The sequence below is a fragment of the Diceros bicornis genome, chromosome 14 (assembly GCF_020826845.1).
Source record: "Diceros bicornis minor isolate mBicDic1 chromosome 14, mDicBic1.mat.cur, whole genome shotgun sequence".
NCBI lineage: Eukaryota > Metazoa > Chordata > Mammalia > Perissodactyla > Rhinocerotidae > Diceros > Diceros bicornis.
Window position 1 is genome coordinate 31,367,489 of NC_080753.1, and position 24,035 is coordinate 31,391,523.

At 47.5% G+C, this 24,035-nt stretch overlaps 1 protein-coding gene across 6 annotated transcripts; it reads right to left on the reverse strand.

The window, feature by feature from the left end:
- Positions 1–902: 902 nt before the first annotated feature.
- Positions 903–12,865, reverse strand: BRD2 (bromodomain containing 2). Of its 6 annotated transcripts, XM_058554647.1 has the most exons (15): positions 11,091–11,227; positions 10,889–10,964; positions 10,333–10,384; positions 8,618–9,933; positions 6,698–7,001; positions 5,943–6,080; positions 5,283–5,421; positions 4,985–5,199; positions 4,518–4,892; positions 3,868–3,996; positions 3,419–3,670; positions 3,035–3,300; positions 2,092–2,396; positions 1,747–1,869; positions 903–1,634 (listed from the first exon to the last, which is right to left on the reverse strand). In XM_058554647.1, exons 4-15 carry the CDS (start codon positions 8,644–8,646, stop codon positions 1,498–1,500), a joined length of 2,412 nt encoding a protein of 803 aa, XP_058410630.1. In that variant the 5' UTR covers positions 8,647–9,933; positions 10,333–10,384; positions 10,889–10,964; positions 11,091–11,227; the 3' UTR covers positions 903–1,497. The 6 variants fall into 6 exon arrangements, with proteins under 6 accessions (XP_058410630.1, XP_058410629.1, XP_058410631.1 ...); XM_058554646.1 differs by lacking the exon at positions 11,091–11,227 and having other exon boundaries at positions 10,889–11,068; XM_058554648.1 differs by lacking the exons at positions 10,333–10,384; positions 10,889–10,964; positions 11,091–11,227 and adding an exon at positions 12,508–12,865.
- Between the last annotated feature and the right edge of the window lie 11,170 nt (positions 12,866–24,035).

The window sequence follows — 24,035 nt, forward strand, 5'->3', positions numbered from 1 at the left end:
GTAGGAGTACAAACATGCAATGAAGGTTGAGAAATCACTGCTACAGCCCAATTTACTGCTACTTTCAACATCTTCATTACGTTCTCCCCCAGATTCCACCCTATACCTTGTTTCTGGCAACATTTAGGGCAGAACAAACCATTTGCTTTATTTACACCCCCCACTCCTAGAACTTTACTTCAAAATTCAGGTTTCCTACTGTGGTCCATTATATCAAGCTAAATGTTTTACTTCTGCAGTCTGTAAGCCCCAATTCCCATACAACCTAGCTCCTTGAACTATTCTGCCCCTCTCTCCTTAGCAAAAGGGGTCGACTTTTGGAAAGTTATTTCTGTGATTTGAATTTGGTAAAAACTGCTGGAATGCTCTGAACTGGCATTCTATTAATAAACTATGCAGGGCTCTGCAAATCTGCAATCTGAGGCCAAAGCAGCAGATTACTGAAGTAGGCACAACTGCCTTCTCAGGGAAGAGGCCCAATGCAAAAATCACCTGCTGTTGGCTACCTCCCATCCCTTTCACATCTTTTAAATGTTCAGGAGACAATCCACATATCCAGCATCATAAAGGAAAGCCTCAGAGCCTACCTCAAACCTTGAGTTCAAAACTCTCAGTTAAGGCATGAATGAGCCAGAGGGTGTGCTTTTCTCATTTAAACCAGAGCATATCATGAACTGGTTATTTTAAAAGATTCATTTTACCAAGGGCACATATATTTACTTCTCTCACCACAGCAACAGCCTGATTTATTTAAAGAATAAGACACAATCCAACTACAGGATGGCTCTCTCCCTTTTTCTCACTCAGGAATACTTTCCTCAGCATTTTCACTCAGTTAATTCTATCATGTTCCTTCTGAAGCACTACAGAAATAAATGTTATTAAGATAACTAACTCAAAACTTGAATAATATTTTCTTTATTTACAAGTTAGAATCAACAAAGAAAAGACAATCCAGGGGACCAAATGGGGAGATGACTGAAACCCCCAGAGGCCCCAAATGGAGCAGAAGGAAAAGGGAAAACAGAATAGAAAAGAAAAAGTCAACGTAAAAAAAGAGCTCTCCCTTCTTCCCTCCCCATGGAGGCCGAGGGGACCATGGCCCCACCCCCCTCAGCCTTATCTAGCTTAAAATAAATTAGAACAAACAATCTCAAAACAGGGCCCTTACAAGCAAACAGGGCACCTATGGCCTCAGGTAACCCCATTATCAGGGCCTTTGCCCACTCCCACCCTGTACCTCTGCCCAGCGCCAGTCATTTTGAATGGGGGCTCTATGCCCAGGAGGTCACTCTCAATGGGGTTGAGAACTCAATCTTATTTTGTCCATTTATGTCTCTCCTTCAGTATCCCTCCCCCTTGCAGAGCCAGCTCTCCTACAGTAGGGGGGAGGGAGAGTGAGATGAGGAAGTGTCACAGCAAGGGAGGGAAGGGGTGGGGCAGGGTGGTCTAGGGGTCCGGTCCTGCGGAGCCTCCTGCCCCATCTGGCCTGGCCCCTTAGCCTGAGTCTGAGTCACTGGTGTCTGAAGAAGAGGAAGATGAAGAGGAGGAGCTGGAATCTGAGCTGGAGCTGGAAGCACTGAGGCGTGACACTGCTACCTGCTGTGCTGAGGATGACTCTGTTTTCTCACTTGCTGCAAAACAAAGTTGAAGGGTAAAGACAATCAGTCTCATCTCCATTTCTCAAGAAAAGGCAGTTAAGAAGGCAAGATGTGACAAATTTACAGTTACTTATAGAATACTCACCTTTCTTGGGGGGCTTTTTGGTGGAATTGAGCTGCCCACTAACATCCTGTAACCGCTTTTCTAGTTCCCGCTTCTTCTCCAAAGCCAGTTCCTCTTTTGTCTTTCCCACAGGTTTCTTAATAGCTAGAAAAAGAAACGCTATCAGGACTAAGATTGTAGCAAGCATCCCAGTTTTACTGCTTCCTGATTTTACCAAGTTCCTTTCTTGAACCTTGGGAGGCAACTAATGCATCCCCTCATCCTGGGAGCTGACAATCATGAGTGCAGCAAGCACACCCTACTACCCTTTTCTCAACTGTCCTCAGAACCGATTGCTAGGTTAACTGATAGGCCTCATTTACTCACTGTAGGGCTTCCGAGGTTTCTTTCGTAGGCAGGAAAGGACGTAGCGTTCAAGCTCTCTAAGCGTGGATGGCTTGAGCGTTTCAAAATCAATCTCAATCTCTTCTGGGTTTGAGTCACGTAAAGAGGGCTCCCTGGCTTGTATTATGTGCACAACTCGACCCAGCTTCTCTCCAGGTAACTTGTTGATGTCCAGGCTCAACTGCCGCTTCTCATCATAGCTCATGGGCCTGCTTTCTTCTTCCTCCTCTGAATCGTAGCCTGTAGGCAGGGCGGGTGGGGCTGTCTTTGTGGCCTTTTTGGGAGGTCTATGGGCAAAAGAAAACTGTCAGCTGGGAAAGCATCAACAACTTTTCCCAACATGCTTCCGCTGTTTTCAAACCAGTAATCAGATTTCCTGCCTGGAGCGGAGGTTCTGTTTTTTCCATTAAGGCAGATGGGTGAGCCAAAGGTGCGCTACTGGGACACTGTATTATGTAAGCAGAGCTTCTCACTTGCCAAACATTTTACATTTATTTTGGGCTCTGAGAATCAGATATAGTTATACTGGTGTATCTTTTTCCTCCCTAAAGTGCTAACCGACCCCTAATTGTGGAAAATAACTAAAAGATAATACAGATTCATTAGTTTAGAGAACGGGCAAGCAAACAATGGCCAAGGAACAAATCTGGCCTGCCACTTGTTTTTGTAAATAAATTTTTATTGGAACACAGCCATATTCACGTTTACATGTCACCTATGGCTGCTTTCATACCACACTGGAAGAGCTGAGTAGCTCTGAGAGACCCCATGGTCTTCAAAGCCTGTATTTGTCATCTGGCTATTTACAGAGTTCACTGATCTCTGGTTTAGAGAAAACTTTGCAAGGGGTGGGAGAAAGCACCCCCCAAGAAAGATTATAGAAATAGCCAAGCTCATCTCTGCCTCCTACCCTGTTAGAACTCACTTGGTGCCACTTCCTCCAGAAGGTCCAAAGCCAGGAGTGCCTAGTGCAGCAGCACTGCCACTCCCACTGCCACTTGCTTTCTTGGACTTCTTGGGCTGAGATGGGCGGGGGGGCCGAGGCCCTTTGTCATCTTCATCCACCCCAGCCCGGCCTCGATGCTTCTCTGTCTTCCGTTTCTTTTTTTTCTCTTTTTTCTCTCTCTTCCGCTTGGGCTTGGATATTGGGCCTTGGGACAGGGCAGCCAGCTGTTCATGTACTGCCCGAAGCTAGAGAAGAAAAATAATGCGTGAAATGGGGAAAAAAAAAGTAGAATGAAGACAAAAAGGAAAAGAAATTTAGGGCATGAATCTTTTATCCAGGAAATTAAAGTGACAATATATATACCTGTTCTTGTAGTTCAGCCAAGCGATGAGCCCTTTCTTCCTCAGAGTCAGAGCTTTCACTCTCCTCTTCTTCCTCTTCATCCTCCTCATCTTCCTCCTCCTCCTCCTCAGAAGAGCTCTCACTGCTACTTTCCTCACTGGAGGACTCTGAAGATGATTTAACCAAGCCAGGGGGCAAGACAGTAGAGACTGGTAAAGGCCCTGGTTCCAGTGGTTCATCTGGCATCTTGGCATATCGGAACTCAAATACATCCTAGAGAAAGAGAGAGACTAAATAAAAACCATGCTGGTGGACTGTGCCCTGATCACACTCAGCTACCTCGTGGTACAGCTCCAATTTACAACTGTTAGACAGACTAGGAGAGCCTCACGTTAAGCTTGTGTAGCACAGATGACAATCTCTCTCTCCCCAGACCCATTTATTCTTCTAACTCCAACCTTGACACTCACCTGTAATTTTCGTGCCATGGCTACAACATCGTGGTCTGGGGGGTTGTACTTATAGCAGTTGGAAAACATAAGCCGCACATCAGCAGCAAACTCCTGTGCATCCCGGTAATCACGATTCTCCATCTTCCGCTGCAGAAGGAGGCAGCATCAGAAGCTGCACAGGCAGGGAGACTCACCTTGCCCTGCCAACCCCAGACATCGCAAGAGTAGCCCTCTCTGAGAGCACAGTAGGGATGACCTTAAGGATCTACGCACACCCTGGGACTCAGGTCTGAAGTCAAAGGAATTTAGGTGGGTTGAAGAAACACCTATGTCTAGAAAAACAAATCATTTCTACGTGAAAGGGGAGGGTAGATGGCCACTGACTATCCTCCTACCTCCTAACTTCCTTAACTCAACACTCCCAATAAGCAGGACTTAATTGTACATTAATGGTGTTGCTCTGAAGACAATACCCACCATACTGTTTCAAACTCCAGAAAATATAGACTCTTTTATTAAGTACTTGACTTTTTGTCCTATTACTATTTTGTGAAAATAAAATACGAAGAATCAAAAACTGCTGTGTTCCCATAAGAAGTGACTGTTTTATTGATCCCTAGGGTTCCAATCACTGCCTGAGCTTCCCATCTGCCCCATGCAGTGGGTACCTTGACAGTGCTGAGGTCCATGGGGTGCTTAATGATGTCATGATAGTCATGCAGGCCAAGGGCAGAAGCGTCCACTGGTTTATAGAAAGGCCAGGCATAGGCAGCATGCTTCTTAGAGAGTAACTCCTTCAAAATGCCATTGCAATGTTTTAACTGTTCTGATAGCTTTCCTTTCTTGGAGCTCTGGTGTTGTTGCTGCGAGTCAGGCAAGTCTTTGCGTGGGGGCTTGATGGGGCGGCCGCTCTCTCTACGCACAGGGGGAAGCCGTGCTGCCTTAGGTTCAAGACCCCCAGGAGGGCTAGCTGGGGAACCAGGAGCCAGGATGGCTGTAGGCGTAGGCGTGGTAGTATCTGCTTTCCGCTTTACCCCTTTTTTCTGCAGGGAAAAACAACATGGAAGCTTTTATCCTGGGTCCACCTCAAAACGCTTCCCTCCCAGTTGTGCAGAAGAAATCCAGGGATCTATACCTTGGCAAGGGGCTGGGCTGGGGGAGCTGCAGAGACAGCAAGGAGCGGGGGTCCAGCGGAGTGCAAGGTCTTCAGAAGGGGAGAAGAGATGACCGATGGGTGGGGAATGTTGAGGACAGTGGTAGGTATCTCAGGTGGTGGAGTATACAGGGTTGTATGAGACACAGATGAGACAGCAGGCACCTGATGGGCACTGGTGATACTGCCCTGGAGTGCTGGGGGACAAAAAAAAAAAAAGTTTAGTTTGATATCTTTCCCATCTTTTGGTCTCCATTAGCAAAACTCCCACTCTTCCTACCTGCCAATTTGGCCCCCTTCTTGTGGCTGTTCTTAGGGATGGTCACCACAAGCTCTTGTTCCTCTTGTGGCATTGATGCCACTTTCTGTAGAAAGATCTTTTCCAAAGTTTGTGCCATCAGCACAATATCATCAGTGGGCTATAGGAAACACAAACAAGAAGATCCAAACATCAACAAAAAGTAAACACCATTTTTCTCAGACGAATTCCTGGTGCCATCACACCACCATCCCCTTAAGACAACTTGGTCATCAAGTATTGAAAAATTATCTACACTGGGTCACTAATTTCCTTTTTCTCTCCCAACTCTGTCCCTCAAAATACAACAAAGAAAAAAAGTTCAGAAGTAAGGCAATGAGAGCTGACAAGGAAAATAGATCTTATTCTACTCAGGTCCCTGGAGATTTCTCTGAGAAACAGGGCCACTATCCCTAAGTATGAAGTGTTCTACTTAAACAACCTTTAATTCTCAATCTCTGAAACCACATCACTGTGTTCAACGGTACCCTTTAAAGCTCAGATTTTCCAGATCTTGACTATTGTGAGAACACCTTCTATAGTAAAAAACAAACTTTATTATAAACAAAACATCTAGCAAATATCCAGCAATAACAAAAGCACTGTCTCTCCTCAGCTACTAAAGCACACAGGGGAACTCACCTTGTTGTAGATATAACAGTTGGTGAACATGGTATTAAAATCCTGCATACACTCTGAGGCAGCCCAATAGTAGTTGTTTTCAAGCCTCCTCTTAATAGTCCCCATGTCCATAGGCTGCTTTATAATTTTGTGATAATCCTAAAAAAAGAACAGCTAGATCAGAGCCACTGAAAGATAAACAGCTATTCTCCTAGTCAAACTACTGACCCCAACACACACGTACTCTCACACACACATGCACACACACACCCTATGCCTTCAAGGAATATACAGTCCCCCCAACTGCGGCCCCCATTAAACTACAGGACAGATAAAAACGAAACAGGATTCTTAACACCCATAGGGACGCCCCTACTGTGTTTCTCTAACCACCCCCCACCCACTCTGCAAGGCTTCCCATCCTGTGACATTACCTCTGGGGCTGGCTATCCACGGGCTGCATGAGGGAGAGGAAGAAGCTAAGAATTTTGGCCACCGTGGTCCTCTCCCAACCCGGGGTGGGATATCTGTAAAATGGAGCCAGGGCACAAAAGTTAAGGAAGGACACATGGAGGGCACAATGAGAGATGCCAAGATAGCAAGAGATTGGATCAATCACAAGGCACCAAGAACCCAGAAATCTGGTGGCTATCTGTTCTACAGGGGAGAGATGGGAACTCCCTAGGGGCCGCAGCACCTATACCATACAGCCCACCTCCACTCACACTCACTCTTGTTCATTTCCATAACTCCCCCACTTCCATCTCTCTACTCACCGGCAGACCCAGTTTGACAGCATCCACAGGCTGCCGGAAGGGCCATGCAAACTGATGTTTCCACAGAGCCTTCATCACCACCTTGTGCAGGTACTGTAGCTGGTTGGTAACCCGTCCTGGCTTTTTGGGATTGGACACCTCTGGGGGTGGTGGGTTAGCAGGAGTCAGTTGCAAAGCCGGCACTGAAGCCATTGTGGGGCTCTCGAATCCCTCATACAACAGGGAGGGCTTTCGAATCCTTTTCCCTGGAGCTGCTGCCTCTGGGCCCAGCCCCAGTAACCCTGCATTCCCTTCCCCAGGGAGCCTGTGAAGATGGGGAACACAATTAGATGTGGTAATCTCGTGGAAATCGGGACACAACGCAGTTTACACTACATACTCAATAAATCCAGGCTTAGGACCTAGTGAGAAGCGGTCAAACCTATGAAAATGAATCTTAACCAAAATCAGGATGCAAACAATCTGCGAAGCTTTTGTTCTTGTCTCCCCTCTGCCTACTTTCTTTGTTGCCGTGTTTTTAGTATACCTATCCAGATCCCACCTGCTGGAGTCTGATGGGCTCTACCTTTTCACTTAGAATGGGGGGAAAAAAGCGCCCCAAAATGGTTGCTCATAGGGCATACCATCTGAGAAGCTCAGCCTTATGGGGATAGAACTTAAGCAAAATGGGTGGAGCTGAGAAACTCAAGCCCCAAGCTTCCTCCCTCACCAGGGGTTTGGTGGTTGCCATGGTGGCTGAGCCTGAGGAAAGCGAATAAAGGAGGAACGGAACAAAACAGGAGAAAAATTTCATAAAATGTTGATGAGACATCAGAGAATCCATCCAGGCAGGAGAGATCAGCATCTTCCAGAAGCTCTGGATACTTAAGTCCAAAGCAGAAAACGGACCAGAAATCTAACGGAAAACCGTTATCAACTCTTCAGAAAAACAAAAACTCAGACAAGGGAGCATTTGTCAGACTTCACAGCCTAGAATAAGCCAAGCTGCCAGCTCCCAGAAATTATTCGCAAACTCGGTCTTCTCCCTCCAAGGGACTCAAAAAAATAAAGCCATCCAAACAGTCAAGGTCAGCAAGTTCCCTCGCAAGAGTGACAGATACCCCCCAACCCCCGCCAAAAAATACGATTCAAGTAACAGTTCCCACTGTGGCATCAACTCTGGAGATCAAAGGCCAACAGCGGTTAAAGGTTACGTTCCCTCTGATGCTCCTCAGAACCAGGTGCTTCCCAGGGCCCAAGACTAAAGACGTTACATCCACATCTCGTTGTTTACATCCGCAAAGCTAGACTACAGGATCCTCAGCTCCACCCTCGTCCCTAAACAAGACTCAATGCTACCAAAAACACATCCCCCCCTCCACCAAAACACACACACACACACACACACACACACGTCCCAACACAAAACCCATCCAATCACTGAAAGACGAGCAGTTCAGTGACCTCCCCTAGACATAAAGAACCCACAGGCTGAGAGAGCGATCTCTCTACCCTACTCTGGGAATCCCCGTAGCCAGTCCCCGAACCTCTATCACCATGGCAACCCTATAAGGCGCTACATGTGGCCACGAAACCCCCTCCCAAACCTACAACACACTGTCGTTAGACACCGGACCTACTACCTGCAGGACCCGCTGCCCAATCAATGTCCTCCTCCCCCATTACATTCTGCCGCCAAGCTAAGTCCCCCCGCCTCGGTTAAGGCTGGACCGCGGCGGGAAACGGAACGCACGAACTGACCACCTGTACGACCTCCATACGCAGCATCTGGGCAGCTACCGCCGTCCCCAAACCGTTGCTCACCCCACTCCGCGAGCGCCAACAGCCGCGCCACCAAACTGGAACGCGCCCCAAAGTCCCACACCCGCGCGCCGCAGCCTCCCAACGTCCCCTTCCCACACGCGGCTCGCGGGGACGTACTTGTTGTGGGGAGTCACGTTTTGCAGCATCTTGACCGCGGGGAACCGGCGCTGCCCTCAGCCGCGCAAAGTCCGGGTGGCCTCGGTTCCCCTTACCGCCCGGTCCAGCATAACCCGGGGAAGTGGGGGGGGCCGTTGCCCTCGGTCCTCCAGGCGACAACCCCCCCGCCGGACCGGCACGAAAGCAGTCTCTTCCGCTGCTTCTCGGAGAACTCCCGATAGCTTGGCGCGCTCCGCGGGACACGGACAGCGAGAAAATGGCGGCGGCCTCAGCTGAGGCGGGCGAGCGAAAGGGGACGGACTCTTCAAACCCTAGGACGGCCCCTGATCCCAAACACCGTCGTCAATATTGCCCGCTGTTAGTCTGCAACGATCCCCTCTTCCTGCTGGGACCGTCCAGGGCGGACGAGGTCCCGTTTCGATCTTGGATGGAGGCGGATGAACCCGAAAAGTGGTTTAGGGAGCCGCCGCCTCCATCTTTGAAATCCTCTTGAGGGCGGAGTAGAGGGGGTGGACAGACTCCGAGGATTGGGCGGGGCCCGAAAAAGGGGAGCTTCGGGGGCTTCTATGGGGTCTGTACTGTCCGCCGGGACCGGTCATAGGCCGAGACGAAGGCCATTTCCAAGCGGATGGACGTGGATTGCAATGGCGGCCCCCGACGACTCGAAAGCTCTGTATCGGTGGCAGAATCCCCCAGCTCGTTCTAGAGGCTGCTCCACTCCAGCGCGAAATGGCGCCGCCGAGCCCCGCGCCAGCCCTTTATATATAGGCAGGAGGGAGGAGCTTCGCCGCTCATGCGCGCCACCGTGCTCGAGATTTCCTCCACCCTCTTCGCGCGCGCCCGCTCGCTCACGCGCGTGAAGAAGCAGAGTCGAAGGGGGAGGAACACCTCTCCGCGGGAGCGTTTTCTATTGGTCGGCTGAGGCGATGACGTCATAAGCTTCATTTCCAAGGTGTCAGTCACCAGGCAGAAGAGTGCCGCATAGACCCATAGGGAAGCGGCAACCCGCCACGTCTCTGAGCCAATTGGCTGCGCTGTGGTTCGGCGACTCCAGGGGAACAGGGAGGTTGGCAGGGATGCAGCACCCTCTCCCCGCCTCCCCTTCCAACAAAGTCTTCCCAGGCGTCCAAACCCGGTGAGACTGGCGACTGCCAAGCTCCGGCAGGTCGTGCCATTCGTAGCTCCTCCATTGGCCAGAACGGCAGAAGGACTGGAGGGGGCCGCGTGGGCGTAGCCAGCCTCGGCCCGCCAGGGTGTGGCCGCAGGATGCCCGGCGGGTTGTTGTTCTCGGCAGTGAGGCCGCTGCAGTGAAGAACCTGAAATGAGGAAGACGACGCCATCTTAGAAACCGCGGCCTGCTACTCTGGCAAACAGCTAAGGGCTCCCGAACGTAGCAAAGAAGGAACCTAATGTTCCTATGCTCCACAATAAAAAATACAGGCTTGCCAGAGTCTTAAAAACCCTCCCCGTCCTTCCCCAAGTGAAACAATCGAAAGACAAAGGCAAAACACTTCTCAGAATCTATGTTAACTCCCCAAGGCTTCCTACCGAGACAACCAAACCTACAAGACGTCCAAAAAGTTGCATCCCAAGCACCTCTCCTATCCCACCCACTCATACCTTCAGTTACCAACATAAATATCTGCCTGCTTGACAAAACCTCGGCAGCTCAAAATTTCCAAATGCATCCTCATACCCTATAAAATGAAACCCACCTCCTCCCCAAACTTCATTCCGGTGTCCGGCTCGGAGCGGAAAAAACAAGTCCTGCGAGGGGCGAATCAGGGTGAACACCCTGCCCGCTCCTGGCGAGCTCAGACCTTTCCCCACCGCCCTCCCCCACCCAGAGGGCAGGCCCCCACCCCCGCCTTAGGGTCCCTCCGCCGCGGGGGCGGAAGGTTCCCCCATCCCCCCACCAGGGTCCGGAGTCCTCCCCACGGAGCGGCTGGTCCATCGGTCAGCGCCAGGGAGGAGGGCGAGCGGAGGAGGCGCCGGCTGCGGCTCAGACTAGCCCTCCCCCTCCTACTCTCCCCTCCTCCCCTCCCCCCGGGCCGTCCGCCTCCGAGGAGGGGCAGGAGCCATTTTGGGAGCTGTTTCGCCCCCTTCCCCCAACCTAGTCAACTAAGTCTTCCCCACGATCTGGTTGTCTTGAACAGGGTAACAAGCTCTGTATCCATCAAGAGCCAGAGCACAAGGTCAGGATCTTCAAAACCATCTCTGGGGCTCCCCCGCCCCCGTTCCCTCATAGGAGACTGAAAGAATTTCCCCTACCTGGGCTTTAGGCGAGGGGTCTCCCCCCCTGCATTTCCCCTTTTCTGGCTACCAAGGAAGAAAAGGCTATGCATTTCTGAAAAAGGAAATTAATTTAAGTCAACGAATATGAGCCCCCCCTGTCAGGGGCTCGTGAGGGCCTAGATCCTTGAGCTCCAGCCATGTCACCCTCCCTCCTTCGCGGTAGCCTTTGAGCCCTAACCTCGGTTACTTCGTCTAAAATGGCCGTCAGTCTCCCGTCTTCTCAACCACTCGAGTAGGGCAAGCCCTGCGGGGGAAAAGGCGCACCGGGAGAGCAGAGTCTCTCCCTCCACCAACCCCCGCTGGGGATCAGGCCTCGGCCCCAAACGTACATGCGGGCCCGCCCGGGTGGCTGCAGCACGGAGGGCAATGACACAGCAACTTTGCAGAGGCCTTCTCCCCTCCCCCCATTCCCCTCCCCCTAGCGGCCTAGCCTCCCCGATCTGCTTTTCTCCACCCCAGGCCTTGCAAGTCTGCACAGAGGCCCATCAGGGGGCCGGCCAGGGAAGAAAAATCAGGAGGTCGAGAATACTGGGCCTTAGAAAGCGAAAGGGCAGCCAGACATTACTCTGGCTTATTTCCCTGCGTTCCGGAAAATCACTGCTCCCCGCTCCCTCCCAATCCTCCCTTCCCCCACATGAGTCACCGGGGAGGCTACTGCTACTCAGTAATTTGGAAAAGTAACTCTTCCCTCCTTTCCGTTCCCTCCCCCGCAGTACACAAGGAGAGAACTGTTCAGGAATGGGGGAGGGGATGAAAGAGGCAAAAAAAACCCACCCTGGAGAAACCCAAAACCTTGTGAGCTGTGATATCACTCCTGGTCCTAAGCCTCACTCCCTCCTGTCTCAGACCACGATTTTACTCCCTCCCAAAACCCACCTTGGGCCTGGCTTCTGCTCCCAAGCGGACCCCAGGCTTTCAGCCTGTAAGCCCTCCCAAGCCTGGGGCAGACACATGCTCAGCTAAGACCCCACCGGGGCAACGAAGGTTTGTGCCGAAGGCTCCATAGGCCGTGTCCACGTGAATGCACACAAATTCGATAAGCGACTCGAAGCGTAACCTCCACCATGCCATGTGATGACTGCGAGCTTCCTACCGCTGACACAAAGGAAGTACAGAAATGCTCCTTCCAGTCTCTGGAGAGAAAGGGAGTGGGCGCCTGGAACAATCTCAGTTCACAACCCAGGTTGCCAACTCGAAGCATTAACATCCAGGAGTAGGAACTCCGGTCACCACTCCCACTCCTCAGCCCACTAGGTCACCCCTCCCTCCGGCCGCCAAAAGGATCCCTTCTCACCTGGCTCCGGGCTCCTGTACCCCCAGGGAACGAATGGAAAGGGGGGGGCCCACCGCCCCCACGCCCCTTTGCCCTCCAATTGGTATGGAGGCATGAGGTTGGCCATTCCCCTCCCCCATCAGAGGGGCCCTCTCCCGCTCGCCCCCTTCCAAGCTCCCATTGGCTATAAACTATTTGAAGGACAAATCCTATCACCCTCAGGATTCTTCTATGAACCCCAAGAATCTCCCTCACGGACTCCCCACCATTGGTTAAGCACTTAAATGACTGACATTCCCGCCCCCCAAGGGCCCCTTCTCACCTGGATCCTGGAACCTTCCGGGGGGGCTCCAATGTTCCCCTCGCCGTGGTGCGGGGGGAGGTTGTAATCCGGGGCGCCACCCCCCCCGGAAACTGAAGCTGTGTTGGGGGAGGGGGCGTAGCCCCCAGCCCCTCCCTTCCTGACCGATCCGGGGGGTGGGGAGAGCATCGGGGCCGCGCGGCCACGTCAGCAACACCCAGATTGGCTGACCCAGGTCACGTGCCAGCCGCTCCCCTCTCCCCCTCCCCCGCGACGGGGGCCAGTTTTCCGAAGCTTACTGGGGGTCGCGCAAGGGCCAAGGGGGCCGCATGGCCCAGGCCTATCTCCAGAGACCCAGATCGCTCTAATGCCGCTGCTTCTCCATATCCCCAGCTTCCTATCCCGCTGTCGTCGACCCCGTCCCCCCCACTCGCCTCTCCGTACGGGTTCAGCATGGCTGCGGGAGCCCGGGAACGTGCACGGCGCAGGCGCAAGGGTGCGACCGGATTGGGGGAGGGGAAAGGAGCGCCGGAGGCCGCGAGCAGAGCAGCAGTGCGCAGGCGTCGGGGCCCGCACCGCAGCTGGGGCGGCGAGGCTGGGAGCGCGCGCAGTGGGTGGGGCGGAAGCGGGCGCGGCGCGCCTACCTCCCGCCTCGGCGGCCCCTCCCCCACTGCCCGCGGCCTCGCGGGGCGGCTTTGGGAGGCCTGACTCGGTTCGTTTTCCGCAGGTGAAAGGTGCAGCCTGGGACGTCCTGGCCGGAGTCCAGCGGAAACGCGCGCCACCGAGCTGTTGTCAGTGAAGGAGAATGGGGCCTGGACCTGGAGATGTGAGGGTTTGCAGGGTGGGGCCCCTTTCCCGGTGTAGTGTGGTTCGACGACGGGAGAGGGAGTTAATCACCCTCGCGGTGCCTGCCTCCGGGAGGTGAGGTGCGGACGGTAGATGGGGGCGGTAGATGTGGGCGTCTTGTTCGGCTTCTTTGTCTTAGGCAGCTTTATAATCTGTCGTTTTCTCTGAACCTACCAAGACTTCATTACTTCATTGAGAGCTGTCAGTCACTGGACTTCTCTGCCTTCTACAAAATTTACCAGCCTTCTGATCACTTTTATTTCTTTACTGATCTCGTGCTCGACCATTTATGTTAAAACTCTTCTACTTTTCGCTAAGGGTTTGCCCTCTACTCTCAGTCTTGAATCAGTCCCATAAAAGTCTAATCTAGGGATGTTACGGTGATTCATTTGCCGCCTAAAGCAGATCTTTTACTTGTTCATAACCCATAATTTCTCTCCTGTCCCTCAGAGTATGGTTCAAATTTTCACTCTTTAGTCCGTAAACCCCACTGCCCACCAACAGAACAGAAAGGCCAACTTGCGGGAGAACTCCTGGCTTTCCATCTCCCTCCTGTAAACTGGGCCATGTCTGTATCCCTTTACCATTGTCCTAGAAGTCCTCTGTTCCGTTTAAGGAAATTTCTTTTCTTTTGACCTGGTCAGCCTTGTCTATTACTCTTAAGCTGTCCTCCATTTTCTAGCAATTGACATTTTTAAATTCTCCCTTTGTAAGGGTTTCTCAGCCCCCAAGAAAAGGAAACAAAGAAAATAACCTTATGGATAGCGTATCCCCCTGTAGACTCTCTTATTTATCTCTCAACTCTCCTGCATAGTCAAGACCTAAAATTGTGATCTAAATTTTCCTCTCTCTGCCCCATCCCACTTTTCAGCCCATTTCTTCCACTACTGAAACTGTTCTGGCACACGTCACCAAGAACCTCCTAATTGGCAAAGTCAAGAAGTGCTTTTCACTTCTCACCTCATTTGACCTCTCTGGAGCATTTGACATTTGATCATGCTTCCTTCCTGAAGTTCTCTGCACTCTTGGTTTCTGTGACCATCTCACTTGTTTCTTTTCCTGCTTGTCCAGCTGTTTCTCTCCAGTCTCCTTTGTGGGCTCTTCTTTAGCCTCTTCTTACGCATTGATGTTTGCCAGGATTTTGCTTCAGTTTGCTTCTAGTTCTGTTTATCTTCTCTAAGTAATCTCACTCAATGGCTCAAAGCCTCTCAAATCTGTATCTTTACTTCAGATAACTCTCCTGAGCTAAAGTGGCCACTAAATATTACCGCTTGGATAACCCTCAGACACTTGAACATGTTCAAAATTGATACAATCTGTGTGCAGGCTAGACTTGCTTCTTCTATATTATCCTCGCTAATGGCAGCTATTCAATCACAAAGTCTGGAATCGGGGAGCCCGTTCTTGATTTCTTTTTCTCACAACTTTATATCCACTAGACTTATTATTTTGGCCCGAAAATAGCTGTTGAATCACACTCTGTCCTTATCCTATCACCTGAGCTATGTCAACAGCTTCCTAATTGATTTCCCTATCTCTAAAGCTGCACTGTCCAATACAGTAGCCACTAGCCATAGGTGGCTATTTAAATTACTATTAAATATGATTTTAAATTTAGTTCCTCAGATTCACAAGCCACATTTCAAGTTCTCGTTAGCCACATGTGGCTAGTGGCTGTCATATTGGACATCACAAATTCATTACAGAAAATTCTGTTGAACTGTGCTGTTCCAGATTGCCCTCTCTGCCTCTGCCACAATACTGCCCTGAGTGAGCTTTCCAAAATACAACTCTTGGCCATATACTACTATTTAAACCCCTTTATTAATTCCTCATTGCCTCTGTAATAAAGTTCAAATTCCTGTGCTTGACAGAAAGATTGGCTTACCTCTCCAGCCTCCTGTCTAGCCATTTCTTGGGCCCTATACTCCAGCCATATTGAATTGTTCCCCAGGCACACCATTTTGTTTTATGCCTCTGTATTTTACATATACAGTCATGCATCACTTAACGACAGGGATACATTCTAAGAAATGCGTCATTAGGCAATTTCGTTGTTGTGTGAACATCATAGAGTGTACTTATACAAACCTAGATGGTATAGCCTACTACACACTGAGGCTATATGTTACTAATCTTATGGGACCACTGTTGTATATAGGGTTCATCCTTGAGTGGAACATCGTTAATATAGCCCACAACTGTACTGCTCTCTCCATACAGAATAGGCTTTTCCACAATCCATGTAAGCCCAAATACCATCATCTGAAAAGCCTACTCTTGCCTCCCAAATTGAGTTGACTGCTTGTTCCTTGATGTCCCTTCCTCTTATGATTACTCCTTTCACAGTGAATGGCATTTATGTGATTACATGTTTCTCTCCTCTTACCAGACTTTGATCTTGAGAACAGGGCCATGTTGTATTCTTTTTTTTTAAAAAAAATATCCCCAGCTCCTGGCACAGTACCTGGCCAATATGAGGTGCACACAAAGTGAGCAAATGTTGAAGGAAATTGATGCTTAAGTAAGTACGTGACTTAGGTAAGATGGAGATGTATATGTATTATGGAGCATCCTGCATAGTATTGGGGAAGTAATCATAGTAAGACAAAGTCATTGCTGTCAGGTACATGTTTGAGACATTGGAATAGTGTGAGGAAAGACAGAAGCAGAACAGCACAGGTCATTTTCACAGAGAACAGTGCAGTCCAGTCTGGCCAGAATAGAATATAAGCTACAGGTAGAGCAGGAGGAGAAAGGACTGGAAGGTAAATTTATTTGAGGCATTATTATGAAGAATTTCCAGTGCTGTTAAGTTTGGACCCAGTAGGGAGTCACTGAAAGTTTTTGAGCAATGACGTGATTGGAATTATGTCATTAGATAGGAAATCTATCTTCATATTCCCAGTGGCTAGCACTATACCTGTTGATAAATGCCAAATAAAAGTGTTGGGCTGGAAGGAGACGAGACTGGTAAGAGCTAACATTTAATGAGTTCTTGAAATGTGTCAAGCCCTGTTTTAAGTGCTTTACGTGTATTAACTCTTCTAGTCCTTATAACCCTATGAAGTAGATACTATTGTTATCACCCCCATTTTTCAAATGAAGCAACTGAAACAAGAGATATTAAATAATTGACCCAAGGTCATGCTTTTAGTAAGTGATCAGAACTGGGATTTGAACCCAAGCAGGCTGCCTCTGGATGGTATGTTATTCTGGTTGCTAAGCAAAAGATTGGAGAAGTAGACTTGGGAGTCATCTTTGAGGTGACATTTGAATCAGTCATGTAGATAGGTGAGATTTATAAGGGAGGAAGTATAAAACAGAATTTAGTTGTGGGTCAAGGATTGAGCTTGGGTTAGATCCTCATACAGGCAGCAAGAATAAGAAGCGGAACCAATGGAGGAGCATCAAACAAGAAGGAAAAGCAGAACATAATATGAGGAAGCCAGAACAAGAGAGGCTCCAGTGAGGACTTCATGTTTGTTGAATGAATGATGAATCAGGAGTTTTTAAGCTTGTTTGTGCTGTGGACTTCTTTGGCAGTTTGGTGGAGCCTTTGGACCTTGTCTGATAATAATATTTGTGAATACATAAATAAAATATACAATTATCAAAATATTTAAAGAAATGTGTGATGATCTAGTAATTTGTGTTCCCTTATTAATACAATATTTGTTTCTTTTTTTTTCTTTTTTTTTTTTTTTAAGATTTTTTTTATTTATTTTTTTCTCCCCAAAGCCCCAGTAGATAGTTGTATGTCATAGCTGCACATCCTTTTAGTTGCTGTATGTGGGATTCAGCCTCAGGATGGACGGAGAAGTGGTGCCTCGGTGCGCGCCCGGGATCCGAACCTGGGCCACCAGCATCGGAGCGCGTGCACTTAACCACCAAGCCACGGGGCCGGCCCCAATATTTGTTTCTTAACTAACACATTAAATAAAATAATTTATTGGCAGGTCTAACAACTCCCATAATTGTAAAGTAGAGATATTTTGAGATGTCTATATATGTGATATGAAAATATTAATTGATGATGCTTTCTATTGATGACAACATTACAGGTACTGCTAATACTACAAAGACTTATTTTCTACATTCATAAAATTACATTTCAGTTAGTTAGATGTTATTGGAAATAAAGGTGGCACTTGTTTATTCCATCCAAGTTCATGGACCCCTGAATTTTATGGCATGTGGACTGCAGTTGAAGAATCCTTGTTCTGATTGAATGAGGAAGTGAGATCCTACAGATAGGTGTGAGAGAATGAAGAAAGGGGAAAAACTCACTGGGTTGGTAATTGGGGTCATTACTGACATTGGAGAGCGGTTTCTGTAGTCTGGGGATAGAATTCAGAGTGTGAGAGACCTAAAAACCCAGGCCAAGTCATTCAGACTGAATCTAGTAGAAGAGAGGGAGCTATTTAAGTTTTTTGAGAGGGGAAGTGAGAGCTACCTTTGTAGGAAGATTTATTTCGTAACCGTGTGCACCGTGGATTGGCTTTGGAGAGACTGGAGGTAGGTCAGCTAGGAACCTTAGCACACAAACATGCAGAAGATGAGAAGGAATAAAGTAGTCGCAGCTTTAGAACTAACTGCACTTAGAACTCAAACCTCACTGTGGTCCACGAGGTCCCGTGTGGTCTTGCTTCTGCCTACCTCTGGCCTCATCTGCCGTCCTCCCCTACTCACTAATTATGTGCCAGCCACACTGGTCTTCCTTTACCTCCTTGAAGGAGCCAGCCCCTTGCCTGTCTCAGGGCCTTACACATGCTGTTCCCTCTCCTAGAGCACTCTTCCTACTGCCTGGCTAACTCCTACTCACTCTTCAGATCCCATCTCAATATCACTAGATTCCCTACTCCAGTTAGTCTGGCTTATGTGTCTCAGTTCTTTTCCTTCATAGAACCTTTTATAATTTGCTATTATAGGTTTGTATGTTTACTTGTTTAATGTCTGTTTATTTTCATTAGATTATAAATTTGATCATGATAGGTATCTGGTGCCCAGCATATGGCCAGGCACATAGAAGGTGGTCAATAAATATTTGCTAAATAAGTAGATGAATGAACCTCTTTGAACCACAATTTTCTTGTTTATTTAATGGGAATAATAAATTCCAACCTTATAGAGTAGTTGAGAGGATTGCTATATCCCTATAATGTAGCTAAAAGGGCCTGATGAATATGGATATGAAGAACTGGGAATGAGGGTAAATGTGAGAGCTGGATGGCTAGGTTTGCTCACTGAAGTAGGACGTGGCAGGGAGTAGGAAGAAAGTGGCAGTTGGGATCTTGGGTAGGACCTAGAATGGAAAGGGAAGAGTGGTGGGGTACACAGGGGAGGCAGTGGGGGTGAAGGTGTTTATAGAGTAGCCCATAGCCCTGCCTGGTAAGATTTACCGTTGAAATATCTGTGTTAGAAGGGATGATCTATCGTTCATCTAATGCTTGTAGGCTCTTTCAGGCTCAACTTCAACATCCTCAGTAACTAACAGCCCATTTATTCATCCCATGAGCAGTCACTTGGTGGGCCATCTTGGTAGATGCTGAGAATGTAAAAAAAAGGATAGGACATGATTCCCTAAGGACCTTGGAGTGGGGTGAGGGGACCGTGAAGCAGATATGTAAGTAGAAGAGAATAATACAATAAAAATGATGGTAATGACAGGCACAGGGTGCTGTGGAACATACTGAAGAGGCTACTCATCTCCACTCTGGGTTCCAAGGCTTCCTGAGGAAGGTGAGATTTCATCTCAAAGGATATATGGAGGTAGTTTAAGTGATTCCAGATCATTAAGGATCATGCCAACGAGAGCAGATTACAGAGAACCATTGAAGGTTTTCATATAAAAGTATGATGTGATCAAATATGCATAATAGAAGATCCTTTTGGCAGCACTGGAGAATAAGATTGGAGACAGACCAATGATAGGAAAGTTGCAGCAATCCAGGAAAAAGCAAGCAAACCAGTGAAGGCCTGAACCAGTAGGAATGGGCAAAAAAGGGAGGACAGATTATCTGATATTAAAGAGGTATAATTGATAGGACTTGATAAACATTAGATGAGAAGGTTTGAGGAAGATGAAGTCAAAATCGACTCCCACGTTTGTCGCTCAGGTAACTGGGTGTACAGTCAAATTATTTCTTGAGGTCTTGAATACAGGAGTTGGAACATGTTGGGAAGGGAAGGTGATGAGATTAGTTTTGTAAATCTTGAGATGGAGGAGCTTTCAGGTAGCAATTCCTAAACTGCCTATTACAATTCATTACTGAACCATCAACAGGGGTTTATGAGACATAATGTAAAATAGAAAGCTCACCATTTTTTAAAAAATGAAGGTACTGTTTGAAAACCATTTTCATTTAAATCTTCTTTTCTCTTAGACATTTTTGAGATAATTGGGGAAAAATGAACACAGATTGGGCTAAATGAAGTTGAGCAATTGTTTTTATTTTTGTGGTTGTGATGATAGTATTGTAGTTATGTTAAAAGAAAAGTTATCTATTATACATACCCTTTGAAATATTTCCTGGTGAAATACAATAACAGATTTTGTTTAAAATACTCCAGCAAAAAAAAAAAAAAAAAAAAGTGGAACAGGAGAATAGATGAAACAAGAATGGAAGACTTCTAGAATGTTGAAAATTGTTGAGGGACTGGCCCAGTGGCGCAAGCGGTTAAGTGCACACGCTCCGCTGCGGCGGCCCGGGGTTCGCCGGTTCTGATCCCGGGCATCCACCAACGCACCGCTTGGCAAGCCATGCTGTGGCGGCGTCCCATATAAAGTGGAGGAAGATGGGCATAGATGTTAGCACAGGGCCAGTCTTCCTCAGCAAAAAAAAAGAGGATTGACAGATGTTAGCTCAGGGCGGGTCTTCCTCAAAAAAAAAAATTAAGAAAATTGTTGAAACTCATGAGAGTACGTGGGGATTTATTAGATTCCTCTCTTTTGTGTGTTTGAAAATTTACATAGTAAAATGTTTTGTTTTTTTAAAAACTTTTTAGTCATAGATCCAAAGGAAATCAGTTAGTGGAATATAAATATTTTTATTAATAAATCAACCTTAAGTCGTATCATGAAGTATATTTTGAATTTGTGGCAAGACTTGTGACAGACCAGAGATCTTCAGGAAGGTGACATATATCACCCTGGCAGCTGGTTGGGTAATGCTGTTTGAGCATTAATGCACAGATTTAACCTCATGCTTATGCCTCAAATGATCTCATGCAATTGTCTGGGATGCTGTATGTTAAATAAAGCTGTATTGAGGTCGTTGTTAGGTTCGTGATGATTCTCCCTTCTCTGAGAATGGCTCTAATACATAGAGGTGATATTGTGCTTGGCCTCAGCTAATTGATCCGGAAGTGCACACCTAATACAAGCTGAGCCAGTCAGATTTTCTCTGCCAGCAATGTGAAACTTGAAAGATAGAGGCTGGAGGCCTTTGAAGGTGAGGCATATTAATGACAACTCAACCCCTGCTGCTAAAGCCCCTGCGGCTCTCCTTCCTTAGGTTGGCTTATTCCACTCTTTTGATTTCATGCGCTAGCTCAGTATCTTTCAAATAAATCACCACTTTAAAAGTTAAGTTAGCCAGAATTGGTTTCTATTGCTTATAACCAAAATAGTCTTATTAAATATAATAAATTGTTGCATAATAAAAATTATTATGTAAATGTATTTGGTGTTTTGTTACATCTGTGTTGAAATAAATTAATAAATTAAAAATTGCTACTATCAAATTTACATTTTAAAAAATTTCTTGAGGGATGGTTTTGTGGAGAATGCAGTTTGAGAACTGCTATTGCACAACATCCAAGTGGAGCTGCCTAAAGGCAGTTGGGTGTATGGGTGGTGTGAACTCAGAGCAAGATCTGAGCTGCAGGGGCCCGTTTGGAAGACGTCAGCAAATCGCTGGTAACTGGAGGCATGTGGGAGTAAATGCCATCCAGGGCAAGTGTGTAGTGTAAGAAGAGAAAAGGTTGAGGACAAAACTCCAGGGAACACCAGCACTTAAAGGGTAGCTGCAAGAAAGGAGTCCATAGAAACGACAGGACGCCAGAGAAGTAGGAGGGAAAACCAGGAGAGAGTGCCATCAGGGATGCCAAAAAAAATAGACCGTTTTAGGAAGGAGGGCATGGCCAACAGTGTCAAATGTGGCAGAGACTGCAAAGAGTCCATTTGATTTAGCAACAGAAAAGTATTGGTGAACCATTTAAGGATTAAATGGCAAGTATGAAAATGTAGAGATGGTTGCCACAACTTTTTTAGGAAATTTGGTTCTTCCAGGAAAAACAATGGGGCAGTATTTGGAAAGGGGTGGGAGAGCTGAGTGTTAGAAAGCCCTGACCGACTGGATTTATGGGTGTTATGCCATTATTTTCACAGACGTTCATATTTAGTGACCAAAATAGATAGTGTGTTGCTGGGATGCAGAACTGGCTGCCTTGCTACTTTCTTGCCCACAGTTATCACTTCCCCAAACTGGTTAGAAACTATTATTGAGATAGCTATTATGGAGGCCGTTGGAGGGTCCTGACAGGAAGAAGGATTACATAGAGGGAAGGGTCATTACAAATGTTTGAACTTGGTAGCATTTATACCAGGAGAGAGGAGTTGACCACACCTCGCCCTTGCCTTGATGAGTGACTACATTCCTCCTCATGCTAGTCTTGTCCACATTCTACTCTCTGTGGGGAACTTGGACTCCTTTGCCTCATTCTTCCCACCCAGAGCAGTTGCAGTGTCTGCTGTACCTGTTCCTAGCCCTCCCACCCAGTCCTCTTCCTCCTGCTCCCCTCACCCCCAGACCTCCTTCCAAACGATCTCTTGTCTCTGGGGCACAATGTAGTCACTAACCAGTTGCCACCCCCAAGGGGAAATGAGGCTCTTCTTTGGAGGGTGGGTTTATTTTAGGTCTCCCATCTCAGTTCTGACCACATGCATAGAACAGCGTTCAGCAAACTGGTCTGTGAGCAAAATCCAGCCATTGTCTGTTTTTATATGGCCTGAGAACTAAGAATGGTTTTTACAGTTTTAAATGGTTGAAAAAAAGCAAAAGAAGAATTATATTTCATGACTCACAAAAATCATATGAAATTTAAATTTAAGTGTCCATAAGTAAAAAAGGTTAAGAACAAAACTTCAGGGAACACCAACGTTTAAAGAGTTGCTGAAAGAAAGTAGTCTGTGAGGGAGACTGAGAAGGAGATGCCTGAGAAATGGGAGGAAAAGCCAGGAGGAAACTGGGAGCACAGCCATGCTCTTTCATTCACATCTTGCCCATGGCTGTTTCCGTGCCACAGCTGATTATTCAACAGAGATTGGCCCACAAAGCTTAAAATATTTACTATCTGGTCCTTCACGGAAAAAGTTTGCTGACACCCTAGGTGGCTGTGTGTCATATATCTCCCCCTATAGTCCTGGTGATGTCACAAACTTCCCTTCTATTTTCCTCGGCCCGAATCTTCCCACTGTAGGAATTACCGATGGGTTAGTCTACAAAGAGTGGGACATTGGGAAAATGTTCTGTTTTTTGAAGGGTAACACAATAATTTCCAAACCCTACACTGACCCTGGCACTCTACCCGCCCTCACCACACACACACACACACACACACACACACACACACTAGTGTTTCAGAATATCCAAGAGGTCATGGGGTTGTTGTTTGGGGCTGTCATTGCTGCTGTTACTGGTTTTTGACAAGAGAGTATGGATTTTGAAAGTCAGAAACACTGATGGACCATATTCACATAGATTAATTTCTAAGATTACTTAATTGCCACATTAGATCTTTCTCACTGCCTCTCCCCCGACCCCTTCTGTCTTTCTTCTTCTCTATCAAACTTGCAACATATACACTGAGAGTTTCTTCCTCACCTCCCACTTACTTCTCAGCCCACCACAATCTGGAGTCAACTCCCACTACAACACTGAAACTGCTCTCAATAAATTTGTCAACCATCTTACAATTACCAAATATAAGGACACTTTCCAGTCTTTCCTTGACTTCTGAGTAGCATTTGATAATGCTGATCTTGCCCTTCTCCATGGAACACCTCTATTTCTCTGAATCTGCTTCTTCCTTGATCTTGTCTTTGCTCTCAGGATGCTCCTGGTGCCACCCAATTCTTACAAATTAGTGCTTTTCAGTGTACTGGTTATTATCTAGTGCCAGTCCCACTCCCACCCTCCTGTGCTGTGTTCTGGACTTCTCAGCCTAGGAGTCTGCAAGGTGTGTACTTCCCAGCCTTCCTGACCAGTTGGCTTCCTGTTAGATTCTCAATAGGAGGCTCTGGCGGGAGATCAGAAGGCAGGAGAAACCAACAAGCTTCCTGCTTCAGTTTCTAACAGAATGGCAGTTGCTGGTAGATGTAGCAGCAGCAAGAATGGGTGATTCTGGACTCTGGCCTCCTCGGCAGAGGAAGTACCTTCTCAATGATCCAGCCTTGATGGAGATGACACCTTTCCAATAGATCTAGAACCAACTATGACAGTGTCTCCCCCAGGGCAACAGCAGCTGTAGACATAGATTCCAGCTCAGAGGTGACAGCAGCTCCTGATTTCCAGGTATTCTTTCCCATTTGCACCTCCAGCCACTCTCTTTTTCCCTTTTGCACTTATTGCCCTTTTAACATTGTTGTAACCAATTCTTTATAGTCAGTTCTCTCAGTCTGAAATATCTAGAGTGGCTGT

What these genes read in the sequence shown, in the direction of transcription:
- BRD2 (XM_058554648.1), bottom strand. Translation starts at nt 8,646, where the DNA reads ATGCTGCAAAACGTGACTCCCCACAACAA. An exon ending in CTGTCAAACTGGGTCTGCCG is followed by an intron (nt 6,081 to 6,697) that starts GTGAGTAGAGAG and finishes TTCTTTTTTTAG; the next exon opens with GATTATCACAAAATTATAAA. An exon ending in TCTGGAGGAAGTGGCACCAA is followed by an intron (nt 2,397 to 3,034) that starts GTGAGTTCTAAC and finishes TTTTGCCCATAG; the next exon opens with ACCTCCCAAAAAGGCCACAA.